Source organism: Sapajus apella, unplaced genomic scaffold (genome assembly GCF_009761245.1).
Source record: "Sapajus apella isolate SASKATOON/1434 unplaced genomic scaffold, GSC_monkey_1.0 scaffold74, whole genome shotgun sequence".
Classification (NCBI taxonomy): Eukaryota; Metazoa; Chordata; class Mammalia; order Primates; family Cebidae; genus Sapajus; species Sapajus apella.
Genome location: NW_022437014.1, coordinates 9,693,704 through 9,709,669, shown reverse-complemented (window position 1 = coordinate 9,709,669; position 15,966 = coordinate 9,693,704). Strand labels below are relative to the sequence as shown.

General features: G+C 50.2%; 1 protein-coding gene across 1 annotated transcript in view; it reads right to left on the bottom strand.

The window, feature by feature from the left end:
* Positions 1-3,215: 3,215 nt before the first annotated feature.
* The window catches only part of EHD4 (EH domain containing 4), an 83,642-nt gene continuing 70,891 nt past the window's right edge, over positions 3,216-15,966 (bottom strand). The window contains exons 5-6 of the mRNA XM_032251204.1: positions 15,042-15,206; positions 3,216-5,654 (exon numbers count right to left, since the gene is read on the bottom strand). Coding sequence (XP_032107095.1) covers positions 5,118-5,654; positions 15,042-15,206 — 702 coding nt within the window. The 3' untranslated portion in view covers positions 3,216-5,117. The remainder of the gene's footprint in view (positions 5,655-15,041; positions 15,207-15,966) is intronic.

Genomic DNA, 15,966 nt, shown 5'->3' with positions numbered 1-15,966 from the left:
TCCATTCCCTGAGCAGCACCTGAGCTCTCCTGCCCCCGAGGCTGGGCTTCAGCTGTTTTCTCAGCTTAGAATGTCCCTTCCCACTCTCCATCCACATTCACGTATCCTGCCTGCCCCAGTTAAAATCCTGTTTCTTGTAGGAAGTGCCTCGTCCCACCCACTTACCCCCGGGAGACTGAGCTTACTCCTCCTCCTATTAAGACCCTCAGCCCATGGAGTCGCGTGTGAGGTTGTGCACTCTGGAGGACAGACTGAACTGCAGGATGCTCTGCACATAGACCTCAAAATGACAGTGTGACAGACACTGTCATTTTGAACTTGTTGGAGGGGGCTGCGGACTGCTTTTCTTCCTTTCTAGCTCAATGGCAGCTAAAGCCACTGCACACCATGCAAGGACTGGCTTTTCTCTGGCCAGGACTGATTGCAGCCCCTGGTGACATGAGAACCCTGTTGGTTAGAACAGAGTTTGGATTATTTATGTTGCAAGTAACCAAAATCTCAAGTTAAACTGGTTTAAACTATTTATTTTTAGTCGATTATTTTTTAGAGACAAATTTATTTATTTATTTTTAGCTAATTCTTTTTTAGAGACAAGGCATTCTTAGGTTGCCCAGGCTGGTCTTGAACTCCAGGCCTCAGCAATCTTTCCACTTCTGCCTCCTGAGTTGCTGGGATTATAGGTGTTAGCCACCATGCCTGGTCTAAATAGTATAAAGGTGGCCCACACGGTGGGAAAAAAAAAAAAATCAAAAACTAGTAGGAATATGTCTTCAGGTGAGGTTTGATTCAGCAGCTCAAATGTTGTCACCACAGGCCTGGATTCCTTTGGCCTTTCTCAAGGTCTCTTTCATTTTCATGCTGCACAGGGTGGCTTCTGCCAGGCTGACCTCCCTCCCCTGACCCCAGCAGCTCTGGGCACCCATCTCAATGCCATTTATATTGTTGCATCAGTAAGCTCACTTCTATATACTGCAAAGTTCAGAGAAGAGAGAACATCTCTCCCAAGAGTTTTTACAGAAGTCTGGGGGCCCTGGCTCTCACAGGCTTCAACAGGGCCACATGTCCATTCCTGAACCAATATTTGTGACCAGAGGGACGTGGTCTAGCTCATCCAAATCTCACTTAAGGTGAGGGTGGGAGGAGGAGGCTCTGCCAGGAGACTGTAGGTCTGGACACCAAAAAGGGAGATGGGTTGGTGGGAAAAGCCAGATGCCTACTATAGTTGGGTGTGGGGAGCGCACCAGTGAGGTGTGGCAAGAGGCGGGAGGGGTGCTGTCCAGGCAGGGGCTCCTCCCTAACACCGCCGGGGAAAGGGCTCCTGTGAAATGCCCACCTCCACGAGTCCCTTGTGTCCTGGCTTCCACCCATTCTGAGATGAGGTTTTCACCTGCCGACCTGGTCTCTGCTGCCTACCCTCTGCTGGGCCCACCTGATGGGGCTGCTTTCCTTCAGAAATAGCTACATTTGGGTTTCTCTCCACAGTAAGAGTTTGGGGTCACAGGCACAGCCTCTTCCTAACTCTTCTCCCCAGTTCAAACTGGACCCAAGGATCCACACTCTGCTCCGAGGCTGGCACACAGCCCTGGAAATGGAGCCAGTGGAGTGGGAGAGGGCAACTCCATGTTTACTGATCAGCAGACTGTCTTTTTGTTTGAAGCTTCTAAATAAGATGAGAAAAAGAAACAGAAGCATTGTGTATTAGCTGCATTGGTTAACCAACACTGGAACCGATACACTCTTGTATTAGGCCCGAATTTACCTGGGTAAACACAGTGGTTATCCGTCTCAAGCATGCTCGCCTGCTACACCATGGAGGAAATAAACAGTGAAACACTTTCCTCATCTTGAAGGCAATTTGTCTCGGGCATCCTCCAGGCGTAATGAAGGAGGGTGCACTGTGACTCCCGCACGTGAACCACAGCCCTATAGCCCCACATCCAGAGATGCTCTTGCTGCATCCCAACAAGTGTTCAAGAGAGAACTGGGTCCAGCCCTGGAGAAACCAAAGCCAAAAACCAACTAAACGGCCCACCCCCAGAAGAGCGACCCTGCCTCCAGGCCATCTGAGTTTGGAAAAGAGATGACAGACGCTGCTGGGCTGGAGCAGGACGTGGAAGCAGGTTGGCGAGCTGTTGTGCACCGCCCCTCCCTGGAGCTGGGGAAGAGTCCCAAGTCTTAGTGCAATGCTTCTTTACCGATGGGTCTGGAAGACCTCACTGGCAGGCTGACAACTTGGAAGCAGACTGTGGAAGCAACAGGCTGGACCTTACCTTTCCCTTTAAACTCGACTGGAAGGTTTGTGTTATGTGATACCATGTGCTGTGTAGAAAACAGGGCCTCGGCTTTTTAGATGCTAGAGTTCTAGAGTTTGCGTATTTCCACCCTCCCTCCTATACATACTCTGGGGAAGAGGTTCTTTGAAAATTGGGGTGGTACTAGAAGGGCAATAGTACAGTGAGCAGGCCCCAGGGCAGCCCTTTCTGTGTGGGAGGGAGACAGCTGGTGGTGTGGACACTCATGGAACTTTGTGCTGGTCCTGGGAAGATACAAATCCTCACTTGGTCACCATCCCTAATATTTTCTAGTGTTTTCTTTTCCAGTCAACTTTTCATGATGAATGACTTCATGTAAGAGGATATTAAGAAAAGTGGGCACATGGGCTGAGCGTAGTGGCTCACGCCTGTAATCCCAGCAGTTTGGGAGGCTGAGGTGGGCAGATCATGAGGTCAGGAGTTCAAGACCTGAGATGGTGAAACCCCATCTCTACTAAAAATACAAAAAATTAGCCAAGCGTGGTGGTGTGCACCTGTAGTCCCAGCTACTCAGGAGGCTGAGACAGGAGAACCTGGGAGGTGGGGGTTGCAGTGAGTGGAGATCGTGCCACATTGCACTCAAGCCTGGGTGACAGAGCAAGACTGTCTCAAAAAAAAGAAAAAAGAAAAGTGGGCACATGATTTGATTTCCTTTTTTTTTTTTTTTTTCCCCTCTCCAAGAATATTACCAGGTGCCGGCAGGGAAAGGACTCCACTGCCTGGCATTTCTCCCTCCTGAGGGCGTCTCTCCTCCTGAGAGTGATCACAGTGCCTGCAAGGTCGCCCTCCATGGAGAAATCAGAAACACCAACCTACCGCCCTCCAAAGCAGCTTTCTGTGTCCAGACAAAACTTACATATGCACATATTGTTTTAAAATGACATACTCATATGACATACATGTATATAAATTCATGTTTATATATGAGAATTGAGCAGAGTTAAAGAACAAGATAATTCTAGATGAAAAAGTCAGCTTGCCTGGGCATCTCTAAGCCTTTAGGCAGATGAATTCCCTGTTCTCTTCCTCATTTTACCCTTTGGTGACCTCCACTGTGCTTGCAGACTTTAGATGGTCCTCATGCATTCACAGAACTGTGTGTTCAGATAACAGCCCTGGGATTATAATGGTTCTTTTCTATGCTTCTAATGAATTTAAGCTAAAAACCACACGATGCATTTTTTTCTCTTAAAACTAAATTATGTAGAAAGTAAGCTAGAAAGTGCGGGGGTGGGCATCTGGATATAAATGCTTCTACCAAACAAAGATTTTCTCTTCAATCTGTGCCTTTGACCCTGTCACCAAAGGCAGGTGACAGAAAAAAAAATGACATGGCTTTTGGAAGGCTCAGTGAGACTGACTGTTGATTTCATTCACTTCTGGGGCCAATAGGGCCCCAATACCATGTGGCCATTGCTATTTTGTGTCTCTTACCGCATAAATAATGGTGGATGGCACCTACCTCCCCAAGCTGGTCCCCACAGAGGGGGACTCACCTCCACTGATGCAGGTGTCTGAGCAGTGGTCGAGAGGTTTACTTAGGGTATTTGGGGAAAGCATGCTCTGGAGCCAACCTACAGGTAAGTGCCCGAATCCTGCCTCATGATGGGCATTCATGATACGAACCACAGAGCCATCAAAGAAAAGGTTTTATGTGAAAGATTCCATTTTGTTTTTGTATAAAGACTTTTATCCTGTAAGGAGAAAAAACCCTGGATATAATAAATGCCTGTTTTCTACAAAAACAATGTCTAACTCTGGGTGGACTGATCTCTTCTCAATAGCCCAGGGCAGGGCTGGTCCTTCATCTGCCTGTGTCCACAGGGCCTAGGACACTGCACACACCAGGACAGGATTTGGCTGAATTTAAATCCTACTACCCACCAAGGGGACTTGGGGACATTTAATGGTTGAGGGCCACACCAGAAGATCACTGCAGAGAACCACCTCTTTTCCTTACTGTAGTTTTAAGTATGATAATTGGGCTTTGCTATGACTTACTGGACAAACCAGTAAGAAAAGCTAATCTTCAGACTTCAACGTGTTTTGACATGCAAATGAGAAGTTTTGCCAGGGGTAAATAAAGGTTGTGAGTTCCAAATTCCTAGGCCAATGTGGTTTTGCTGGGAAGCCCCCTGGAGGGGAGGCTGGGAGGGCTGAACAGGTGGTCCTGGGACACTGGGCTGGATGCACGCTGGGGCCTGGCTGGCTGCTGTACTGGAGACTGCGGAAGGGATGGGGATCCACAGTGCATCCCCTTTCAAACCCAAGAGGCATCTGTCGCCTTCCCTTTGGTAGACAGTCTGGAGACAGCAGAAACCTTCTGTTCTGTTGTTTTGCCACTCTAAATATAGCAGAAGACAAGAAAAAATAAATAAGATAATCTTTGCTGCCTCCCGGTGCCCCCTGAAGGACAGACAGCTGCTCTTGAGTTGTTCATGAGGACCCAGCTGCTCTGAACAAGCCGGGCTCACTTCCGGTGGCTCCAGGGACTCAGCAGGCTCATCTCCATGCGCATTTTTCCGGGCAGGTTGTTCTCAGGATTCCTTGGACAATTTCTGTTTGTTCTCAACCCTTCAATCTCCTAATCCACCCCCACTACCCCCAATATTTTCACAGAAACTAAGGGAATTTTGGAGGTGAAATAACTCATCTAGTTTCCAGTGTCTGCCCTCCCCATTCTACAGATGGGAAAACTGAGGCACAGAGAGGGCAGAGCCTTGCCCAAGATCATTTGGTGAGTCAGTGGTGGAGCAGGCCTGAGGCCCAGGTCCCCCAGTTCCTGCCTGTTCTGCAGCCTACCCCTCAGTCGGCCTTGGGCAGGGACTTCCTGTGTGAAGGGGGCACGAGGTGGGGGGGCAGGCTGCTGGGCAGCTCGTAGCCATCGAGCTTGATCTTGATGAGGTGCTTGGCCAGCGCGAACTCCTCCTCATCCAGCATGCCGTCGCAGTCGCAGTCGGCCAGCTTCCAGATCTTCCCCAGGACACTGTTGGGCAGCTTGGAGGTCACCATCTCCTTCTTGGCATTGACACCCGAGATCTTGCCATTGATGGGTGACAGAGTGTAGAAGAGCTCGTCGTAGATGGGCTTGTCTTTGGCCACGACCCACTCTTCCTCGTCGGCGCCCTCCTTGGCACCCTCCCCGTAGCCCTGGTTGAAGGGGCCCTCGGTGGTGCCGTCGAAGGCCCCGCCCTGCACCAGCTGCGTGGGCGTGCTCATCTCCTCCTGGCTGATGAGGCTCATGAGGGACGAGATCTTGTTGCTCAGCATGTTGTCCACCGCCTCGATCAGCTTGGGCTTCAGCGAGTGGAATTTGGTGAAGTCGTAGTTCTCGAGCTGTTCCTGCAGAGGGACAAACCACAGGATGGGTTACGTCCTGTGCCTTCAGGAGGAAACAGGATGGGTTACGTCCTGTGCCTTCAGGAGGAAACAGGATGGGGCAGCTGGAGGGAGAGTAATTCTGCCCCAGGGTAGACATCCCAATGTGCACTACTCTGGGGTGCACTCTTCGGGGGGCTCCTCACATCCAAATGCACCAGATACAGGAGTGTTTTTTTGGAACAAGAAACAGGTGTTTTCCCTATGGCAGCCAATCTCCGCTGACGGCCGCACGTGCGACAGCAACCTCCTAGGACTCTGAGAAACCTTTCGCCTGCCTATTTTTTAATGCTCTAGAGTTAGCATTGTCTTCCTCAAGGGATTTTGCTACACACTTCAACCGATCTTCACAGCAATCCTGGGAGGAAAGAGGGGCAGGCATTTAGAACCCCAGCTTGCAGAGAGCTGCAAGGGGCTGCCTGGCAGAGTGAAGGCAGAGCCTATCTCCTGACTAATGCTCTCTGTGCTGGAGCACAGAGCTGTGACAGAAGGACTATATCTAGGTAAAACAATTAATTAAATACCTTGCTTTTGGAGTACCTATAAAACGTAGTTTGGGGTAGCTTCTCAGCAGCTCTAGCCTCTTATGAATGAGTTGAGGAGGCTACTCAACAGGAACCCTCTAGGAACAGCTCCACCAAGCACAGCCTGACCAGGAGCACCCACACTACCCCAGGAAGGTATCGAGGCAGGGCCATGGAGACTTTGCTCATACAAAACAATTATCATGAAGCCACTGTCATTTCAAAAGTATGGACAAATAAGCAAAAGCTGAAACTTGTAAAAGCAGGAAGCAGGGCTAGGGAGCACGAGTGGATAAACCTAGCCAGTAGGCCTGAGTATCACTGGCCAGGTGAGCACAGGTCTTAGCTCCACCTGTTGAGTAAGGCAGCCTGTCAGCAGACAGCAGCAGAAGCACAAGGTCTGGAGGGGGCCTGGGAAATACTGCGACTGCCCAGCCAGGCTGAAGAAGACAACAGGATGCCACAGAGGCTCTGTGGATGGCACTGAAGAAACTGACCTTCCTACCTTGGTTACTCATCCATCCATCTATCCATTCACCTGTCCATCCATCCATCTATCCATCTACCCATCCATCCCCATCCATCTATCAATCCATCCATCTATCAATCCATCCATCTATCAATCCATCCATTTATCCATCCACCCATCCATCCATTTATCCATCCATCCATCCATCCATTTATCCATCCATCCATCCATCCATCCATCCATGCAACCATCTATCCATCCATCCATCCATCCATCCATCCATCCATCCATCCATCCAGGCAACCCTCCATCCAACCATCCACCCATTCAACCAACCCTCCATCCATCCATCCATTCAACCAACAATTCATCCATCCATCCACCCACCTGCCCAACTTTTATTTGTCATTTGCTGTGCATCAGGGGCTTGGGGACATAGAATAGATAGGAAAAGCCATGTTCTGGGGCTTGGGGATATAGAATAAATAGGAAAAGCCATCGTTCCTTCTTTAAATGAGCTTATGTTGTAATGGAGAAAGGATACTCCAATTGCTTGAAAAAGAATTTGATATAACACAGTGAAAAGGATAACATGAAATATATAAAGTCATTAGTCAGAAAAAAGCCAAGTCATTAAAAGGGAGAGGAGCCAGGCATGGTTCACACCTGTAATCCTAGCACACTGGGAGGCCAAGACGGGAGGATTGCTTGAGCCCAGGAGTTCAAGACCAGCTTGGGCATGAGACCCAGTCTAATATATATATATGTTAGGGAGATGAAGGGAATAATCACATCAGCTGGCTAAGGTTAAGGGAAATTACTACCTGTATATGGAGGAGAGCTCAGTTGCCCAGGGTGGGCCATGGGGATCCTCACTGTCTAAGGAGATAAAACATAAAGCACTTGTTTATTGTAAAAGACAAGCTTTCTGTCACCCTGAACTGTGAGAGTTCCCTAGAGCTTTACATGAGGGGCTTCAAAGGTCTGATGAAAAGTGCCTTCAACCACAGTTTTACCAAATAAATGCAGAATTGTTCCAGGTATGGAAGGTTTTGTATGTGAAGTGTTTCTGTATGTACAGTTCTAGAGGGGCCAAAAGAGGCCATGCAGGGGTGCAGTTTTCTGGAGATGAGGCAGGGAGATTGGTGAGGAAAAGTCAGACCTTGCTGTTTTGGGCAGAAGCAATGTGACAGGCTGCTAGGAAAAAAAAAAAAACCTAAGTGTTACCATAAATATCATGCTTTTATTGTTAAAAAAAAAAAAACAGAAAAAACTGGTAAGAAAAAAAAATGTAAAGCAATTTATAATCCCATCATCTGGCAAAAACCTCTGCTAGCATATCTGGGCATGCATTTCCAGCCATTCACACACACACACACACACACACACACACACACACAGACACACACACACATACACACATACACACACATACACACACACACACAATACCACACTGTTAACAAATAACGTGTCCTATGTTTATGTGGTATTAATTTTTACATAACCTTTTTCTTAATATCTCCAGAAGAGTGAACTGTAGACTAGAGCTGAGCCATTCTTTATTTGCCCTGTCCCCTGTAGCTGGACACACAGGTTATTTCCAATGGAGAATCAAAATCATGGTATCTAGGGTGGCAGGGCAGGAATTCTGGGCTGACATTAGGAAGGGGATTTCTGGGTGGTAGATGGTGGGGGGACAGAGCTGAGGAATGTCAGCTAAACCGGCAGACATCTCTCTAGGGAAGGGACTCCGACATTCTCCTCAGGTGGCAAACTCAGGAGCCATCAAATCGTGCAAACCCAGCATGTCGCTCCTGACATCAGCATCAAACAATGCAGCCTGCACTTCGGGCTCCTGCCTCCAACGTCTTAGTCAGCCGTAGAGATTGAAAAGAGAAAGCCAGGCAGGTGGAGGAGCAGGCATCCCCCACAAAAATCCCAGCGCTACTGAGTCAACAAGTTTGGATTCCCTGGGTGCGTGAACACCTACCCCATTTCCTTAAGAATGAGCCTGCATTTGGAGTGCACACAGAGCCCTGTGTCTGGCCCAGCAGACAAAGGAGGATGACGCCTGCCCAAACTTCCCACCAGCCTGCAGGGGCCGTGGATTCCGACTGCAGAGCTCTGGAAAACTGGCAGGGGGAATAGCTGCATATTTGCAGAGGTGGACAGGAAGCAGCAGTTATTCCCGCCCCAGGAAGAAGCCAGGAAATAAACCCTCCATTCTCATCCCTCTGGTTCCCCCACAAGCTTACTGGGGGTTGTGGGGGCACCAGTTAAGCCATCATCATCCCTGCCCTCTGCCAGGGTGGGTCAAAACAGTTTTATTGCGATGAATACACACTGGGGAACTTACTGATTTACCCATCAACAGTTGTAGCCACTGAGCTGGGACCCTGGACTTGCTCCCTTTCAAGAGGTGAAGGTCAGTTCCCAGCCCCATCTCCTGTGGGGCTGTCCCTTGCTCAATTGCCAACATTCGCCAGAAGAGTTTTCAAATCCACCAGAGGGTCTGAGCAGATGGGGCTGACTCTGCTGCCCTCTGCTGCTGAAATGCTGCCAACTCACGAGCTGAGGGGTCCAAATTCTCCTCCCAGTAGGAGGAGCAGAGTCAGCAGTAACAGTGGCCCTTCTGGTGCTCATCTCTTCCCGCAGCATTGACACTGTGCTGTCAGTCACGGTCCCTCCCCAGAGCGTGCCAGGCACGCAGAGGCAGCCTCACAGGTGGGTTGCAGGGTCTGTTCCAGCACAAGGAAGAGCCTTCAAAATACACGCTGCTCTCACTGCTAAGAGTCACTGTAGCCAGCTGGCTCCATGAGAGAACAGGGAGAACAGCAACCAACCTGATGCTGGTGTCAGTCAGCTCTCTGAGTGACCCTGATATGTGCAAAGACCACAATGTGGTTACCTCTAAGCATATGCCCCCGCCTCTGTCAAGGCCTGTGTTGTAGAGGATGTTAGACTTAACAGCCTCAGGGATGGGAAAGGCCCTAACCCACACACATGCCCCTCAAAGCTTCTGGTGACTGCAAGCTAGCCTGCAGTATCAGCTGACACTGAGCACTCCTGATGGGCTCCAGGCTGCCTTGTTCCCTGGGGATTCTCTGAAGGAATGGAGTGGTGTGACCAGGCCTCAGCTGACTTCCCAAGGCGGCCTCTTCCTGCAGCTTACAGGGGGTTGGCACTGGGAACCCCTGGTCTGTAAGCCCTGTGGGAATCGGGGCTGGGTCAGGGCCTGAAAGCCCGCTGGGATACGGCCTCACACTAACTTACTAATTCACTCCACATGTGTTAACTGAGCACCCTCTACATCCTAGATACTGGGGATATGGCAGTGAACAGGGCATGGGGTCACTGACCTCACGGAGCCACAGACTTAGGAGGGAGAGAGATACTAAATATCAGACATCTGATAATTCAGTTACACAGAAGCACTTGAAACGTGTCCTGACAATGGGGTTGCTGTCACTTTTACCCCCATTTGTTCATTTTTCCTTTGTTTTCTTGAGATAGGGTCTCCTCTGTCGCCCAGGCTGGAGTACACTGGTGTGATCGTGGCTCACTGCAGCCTCGACCTCCTGGGTTTAAGCCATCCTCCCACACCACCCTCTTGAATGGCTGGGACCACAGGCATGAGCTACCATATCTGGCTAATTTTAACATATTTTTATGGAGACAGGGTCCCACTATGTTGCCCAGGTTGTTCTCCAACCCCTGGGCTCAAGCAATCCTCCCATTTCAGCCTCCCAAAATGCTGGGATTATAGGCATGAGCCACCATGCCCAGCCCCATTTTTTCATTTTTCTTTGTTGATTTATTACAGGGGCCTAGAACAGTGACAGCAGCAGCAGGCAGACAAATGCTGAGGCAGATAGTGGCGGGTCTCCAGTGAAACCCCATCTTCAGGCCAAAGGCAGTTTAAAGCCTGAAGGCCAAGCTACAATTCAAATCCATGGACCAGGTTGAGAACCTGTCTTCCCATTTGGCTGCTTTCCTTTGATTGATCCCCACCCATTACCTATTTTACATACACCTACCCTTCCCTAATTGTTTTTACACTGTCGTGCCCACCTTTGACTGGTGCCTTTGTTTTAACCTTTTTGGCATACTCACAAATCAATGAGCATGCATCCCTCTATCCAATGCCTATAAAAACCCCAGACTCAGCCACACTGGGGCGATGACCTGACTTCAGGAGGGATGACCCAACCTTCCCATCTCTTCACTCAGAGCTGTTTCCTTGCTTGGTAAAATCCTCCACCCTCATCTCCCTTCAATTGTCAGCATGACCTCATTCTTGCTGGATACGGGACAAGAGCCTGTGACCCACCAAAGGCAGGGACCAGTGGCCCTCTACCCTTACTGGTGGAGGGTAGCTGTCCCACTCAACAGAAGCAGTGGTGGGGCAGAGCTGCTCCTGGAGCCATGGGCCAGAGTGTGGCAAGAGGCTGACTGAGCTGCTAACACAACGCAGAACTAAAAGAGCTAACTAGCATACTCCAACACCTCCTCTTGGGCTTTGGTGTCACGGGTACCCCTGCCTGGGCACTGGCACATTCCCCTTGGGGTGACACATTTGGTCTGGCTGCGGACCCTGCTTCTATGTGAGCACTTGGAGTGGCCGGCCGGATCCTGTATTTGCTTGCTCATGTGCTCCCTCCCTCAAGGGGCCAAGCATGCAGTTGTGGCAGCCGTGGGAGCTACAGGCCAAAATGCAAGCCAGATGAAGCCCAGCAGGGTAGACGAGGCACCCCCTGCTGTAATCCTGGCAAAGGGGCCAAGAAAAATCCTGTGTCAACAGTGCCTGGCCCTGTAGGCTTAATTAATATTTCTTGGATGAATGAATAAATAAACATAAGTGAACAGGGCACCTCATCAGGTGACCTTAGCACCACCAAAAGTGCTAAGGTACCCGGTGTAGACCTGATTCCAGGTGATTCTCAGCAAAGGGTCAGCCCTTCTTGTACCCTCCACCTCAGTGGGCCACGGCTGCTCCTGAGACCATGCTTTCCTCACTGTCTTCCCCCAGCTCAGAGGACCCTCGGTGTCTTCTGACCTGGCCAGCCCAGGCTAGCTCTGTCATGAGTAGCTCCCTACTTTGTCATGAGTAGGTCCCAGTGTCTGCTCCCTACGTTATTGGGCTCACAGGGGACCAGCAGGAGAAGCCTGGCAAGGGAGGCCTCCGAGGAGCCCCAGGGCTCAAGAGCAGCGTCTCCCTGCGGCAAGGTACTGTAGCAACTTCAGGAGGCCAGTGAGGCACAGAGGCCCCTACCGGGCCACAGCGCAGGCTCCATATTTCTTCAAAACTTTCATCTAGGTCAAGAAACCAAGTTCCCTTTGGAAACATATGAAGGGTACAAGGAAACAGCTGTCTTACTGCTTGGTCATGGGATGTGGGGCATACCATGGGCATGAATGGGGAAGCTGCCCAGGGAGACTGCTCCTAGAGCCACGGCAGCTCTCCAACACCCCCTGGTGACCAGAAAAACCCAATTCAGCTTGGGAGCACAGGAATACCCATTTCATTGCTGGAAGAAAAAAGATATTTCTCTCTCTCTCTCTCTCTCTCTGTGTGTGTGTGTGTGTGTGTGTGTGTGTGTGTGTGTGTGTGTGTGTGTATGTGGTGTATTTTTTTGAGACAGGGTCTTATTTGTCCACTTATCCAGGCTGGAGTGCAGTGGTGCAATCTTGGCTCACTACACCCGCCACCTCCAGGGCTCACGTAAACCTCCCACCTCAGCCTCTGGAGTAGCTAAGACTACAGGCGTGCACAAGCACACCTCGCTAATTTTTTGTGTATTTTCTGCAGAGATGGGATTTCGCTATGTTGCCCAGGCTGGTCTCCAACTCCTGAGCTCAAGTGATCTGCCTGCCTTGGCCTCCCAAAGTGTAGGGACTACAGGTGTGAGCCACTGCCCCCAGCCTCTATGTGTGTGTATATATATATTTATTTTTTGAGAGGGGGTCTCCCTGTATCACCCAGGCTGGAGTACAGTGGCATGATCTCAGTTCACTGCAAACTCTACCTCCTGGGTTCAAGCGATTCTCCTGCCTCAGCCTCCCGAGTAGCTGGGATTACAGCCACCACACCTGGCTAATTTTTGTATTTTTAGTAGAGATGGGGTTTCGTCATGTTGGCCAGGCTGGTCTTGAACTCCTGACCTCAGGTGATCCGCCTGCCTTGGCTTCCCAGTGTGCTGGGATTACAGGTGTGAGCCACCAAGCCCAGCCCTCTGTATATATTTTAAAATAAATACAGCTGCCGGGCGCGGTGGCTCAAGCCCGTAATCCCAGCACTTTGGGAGGCCGAGGCGGGTGGATCACGAGGTCAAGAGATCAAGACCATCCTGGTCAACATGGTGAAACCCCGTCTCTATAAAACTACAAAAAATTAGCTGGGCATGGTGGCGCGTGCCTGTAATCCCAGCTACTCAGGAGGCTGAGGCAGGAGAATTGCCTGAACCCAGGAGGCAGAGGTTGCGGTGAGCCGAGATCGCGCCATTGCACTCCAGCCTGGGTAACAAGAGCGAAACTCCGTCTCAAAAAAATAAAAATAAATAAATAAAAAAATAAATAAATAAATAAATAAATACAGCTAAATTTGTGAATTTGGCCAAATCACATCTACTAGACTCATCCACCCTGAACCCAGGCATAAAGAGCTGTCATCAAAACAGTAAAAAAAAGCCCACCCCTGAGTTAGTAATTTATATAAAGCTTACATTAAAAAACCCCTCAGGATCAAAGTTCTCCTCCCACTGCCTCCTGGCCCTTGCCTCTTCTGCCTGACCTTCCCCTCTCCCTGCATCCTCTCCATTTTCACCTTTCCCTCCTCCTGCCTCCGCCTGTACCTGCTTGCAGTTTTTAAGTTACGCTGGCTTCAATGCTGCCACTCTGTGGCTCAAGAAAAAAGACGGTAACCGGTGGTCTCCATGTGCAGCTGGTATGCAGGTGGGCTTTGTGCCCTACATAGTTTTTTTTGAGCCAAAATGTGAAAATCAGGTGATTTTACACACAAATCCAGATTTCCGGCTTCTCTTGAGCCTTCCTGGTCTGCATTCCCACAGGGTGGTGACCCCTGGGCGAGACAGGAATTCGGCACTGTCCAACCTGCCCCGCCATGAGACCCTGACACATGCTCGGCACATTTGCAGGATGGTTTTCTTCCTTGTTGACACATGTTTCTCGGAACCCTCTTCTCTATCAAATGTGGGAAAACCTAGAGAGGGTGCCAGAGTTTCTCTTCCGCCTGGCCTGTCCCACTGTTCACATTACTGGCTGGTGGCTGCAGGCATCTGACTTTGTGGTCCTGCTATACAGAGAGGACTGTGGCCTCCAGGGCGGTGGGGCCCCTGCACCAGATTAGAAGATGGCCAGCCTGGCTCTGTGAGGACTGTCAGCCCAGAAGTCAAGACGGTGGCCTCGCTTGAGGACACGCTCATCTAACACCAGTGCAGAGACGTAGATATGCCGGTCAGGCCAGGGTGGCTGAATGTGGCCCCTGTTCATGCCTGGCTGGAGCCGCCCAGCCACAGCTCAAGAGAGGCCTTGACAGCAGGCCAACGGCTGCCCGGCGCCAGCCTTTAAGCTCAGTGCTCCCTGTGCCCACACAGTCCAGCAGTGCCTGCAGAGCCCCACAGCCCCTGCGGGAGCCCTTGAGCCTGCACGGCAAGGCTGCCTGAGCACATAATCCCACAGCGTGGGGCAGGGCTGGGCAGGGCTTGAGGAGGCTGCCCAAGGTGACCCTCAAGGCTACTCCCAGCTCTGATTCCCTCAAGGTTCTGGGATTCCAAAGAGCAGTGTCATCGCAACATCAACCAGCCTCCTTGGACACAGTCTGAGAGGGTTCTCATCTGACTTTCTCATGGGAGCTTCATTTACTTTTGGCTGTGTGTCTTCTTTGTTGATACTTTTTTTTTTTTTTGAGATGGAGTCTCGTATTTGTCACCTAAGCTGAAGTGCAATGGCATGATTTCAGCTCACTGCAACTTCTGCATCCCAGGTCAAGTGATTCTCCTGCCTCAGCCTTCTGAGTAGCTGGGATTACAGGGGCCCACTACCATGCCCGGCTGGTCTTAAACTCTGGACCTCAGGTGATCCACCCACCTTGGCCTCCCAAAGTGCTGGGATTACAGGCGTGGGCTACTGCGCCTGGCCTGTTTATGCATTTTGGAAGACAGGTAATTTCTGCTTTATTCATAGCTTATTATCATGGATCACCATTAGGAAAACGAATTCATTGCATTCTCCTTGATCCTAAACCACGAGCCCCTCATGTGTCTCCAGCAAACAGCCAGATGACGCGGCACTGCATCTCCGCCCTCTGCCCATGACACTGTAATGGGCTCCCAGTACCTGCATAGCCTTGACCTCGGGGAAGTCCCCTGCAGAAATCTGGTATTCTCGCTGTAGCTGAATGTAGATTTCTGGTAGCCTGCTGATAAGCTCTCTCTTCTTGTTTTCCTTTCCAAATACACTCGGCATCTCCTTCTTCAGGTAGCTGATGATATAGGCATGCACCTGGAGGGGTAGATAGAGATCAGGCAGGGAAGTGTCATTTAGAATTGCACCAGAGAAGGAACAAATGAGATCACATTTTACCTCCATGATAACACATAACAGGCACCAGATCAGGTCCCAAGGACAGGAGGAGGGGAGGGTCCAGGGGGGAGTGGGGCTGTCTAAGGGTGGCTGGAATGTGACCAGACTTGGGGAAATTCTACGGCTACAGTTCCGTTGTGCCTCTGAGTGGCAATTCCGATGTCTATAGGGAGTGAGTGGTATGGGTGGGGCCTGGGGGGGAGAGCTCTTAGTTCCGGCAATTATCCAGAAGATCCATCAGCAAGTTTCACCAGGCTGGTGCCCTGGAGCACCAGGAAATGAAACTGGTGGCTGGTGACAATGGCTGATCAACATGGAAATCTGTGCTCAGTGAACGATGAGATGAGAATTCCCATAACCCCCCTGTTATGGGAGGTTTAGACTCTGAGATCTCTACAGGTAGAACAAAAGTCATTTCTGCACAAGACCAGCTGCCTGGGATCAGGCTGGATGGCAGAAGATCCCCCTGGGAGAGGAGCCCCAAGAGTCCGAGGGAGAAGCCCCAGAAGCCTTGATCACTGGGGCTGGGGTAGCCAGCAGGCTGTCATTGGAGGGGTGGGAATCTGGCCTTAACATTTCCACTCTTCTACTGGTTTTCAACTTTAGGATGTTAATAAATGTTCACTACAAAAGTTCTCTTTGTATCTTTTTTTTTTTTTTTTTTTTTTTTTTTTTTTTT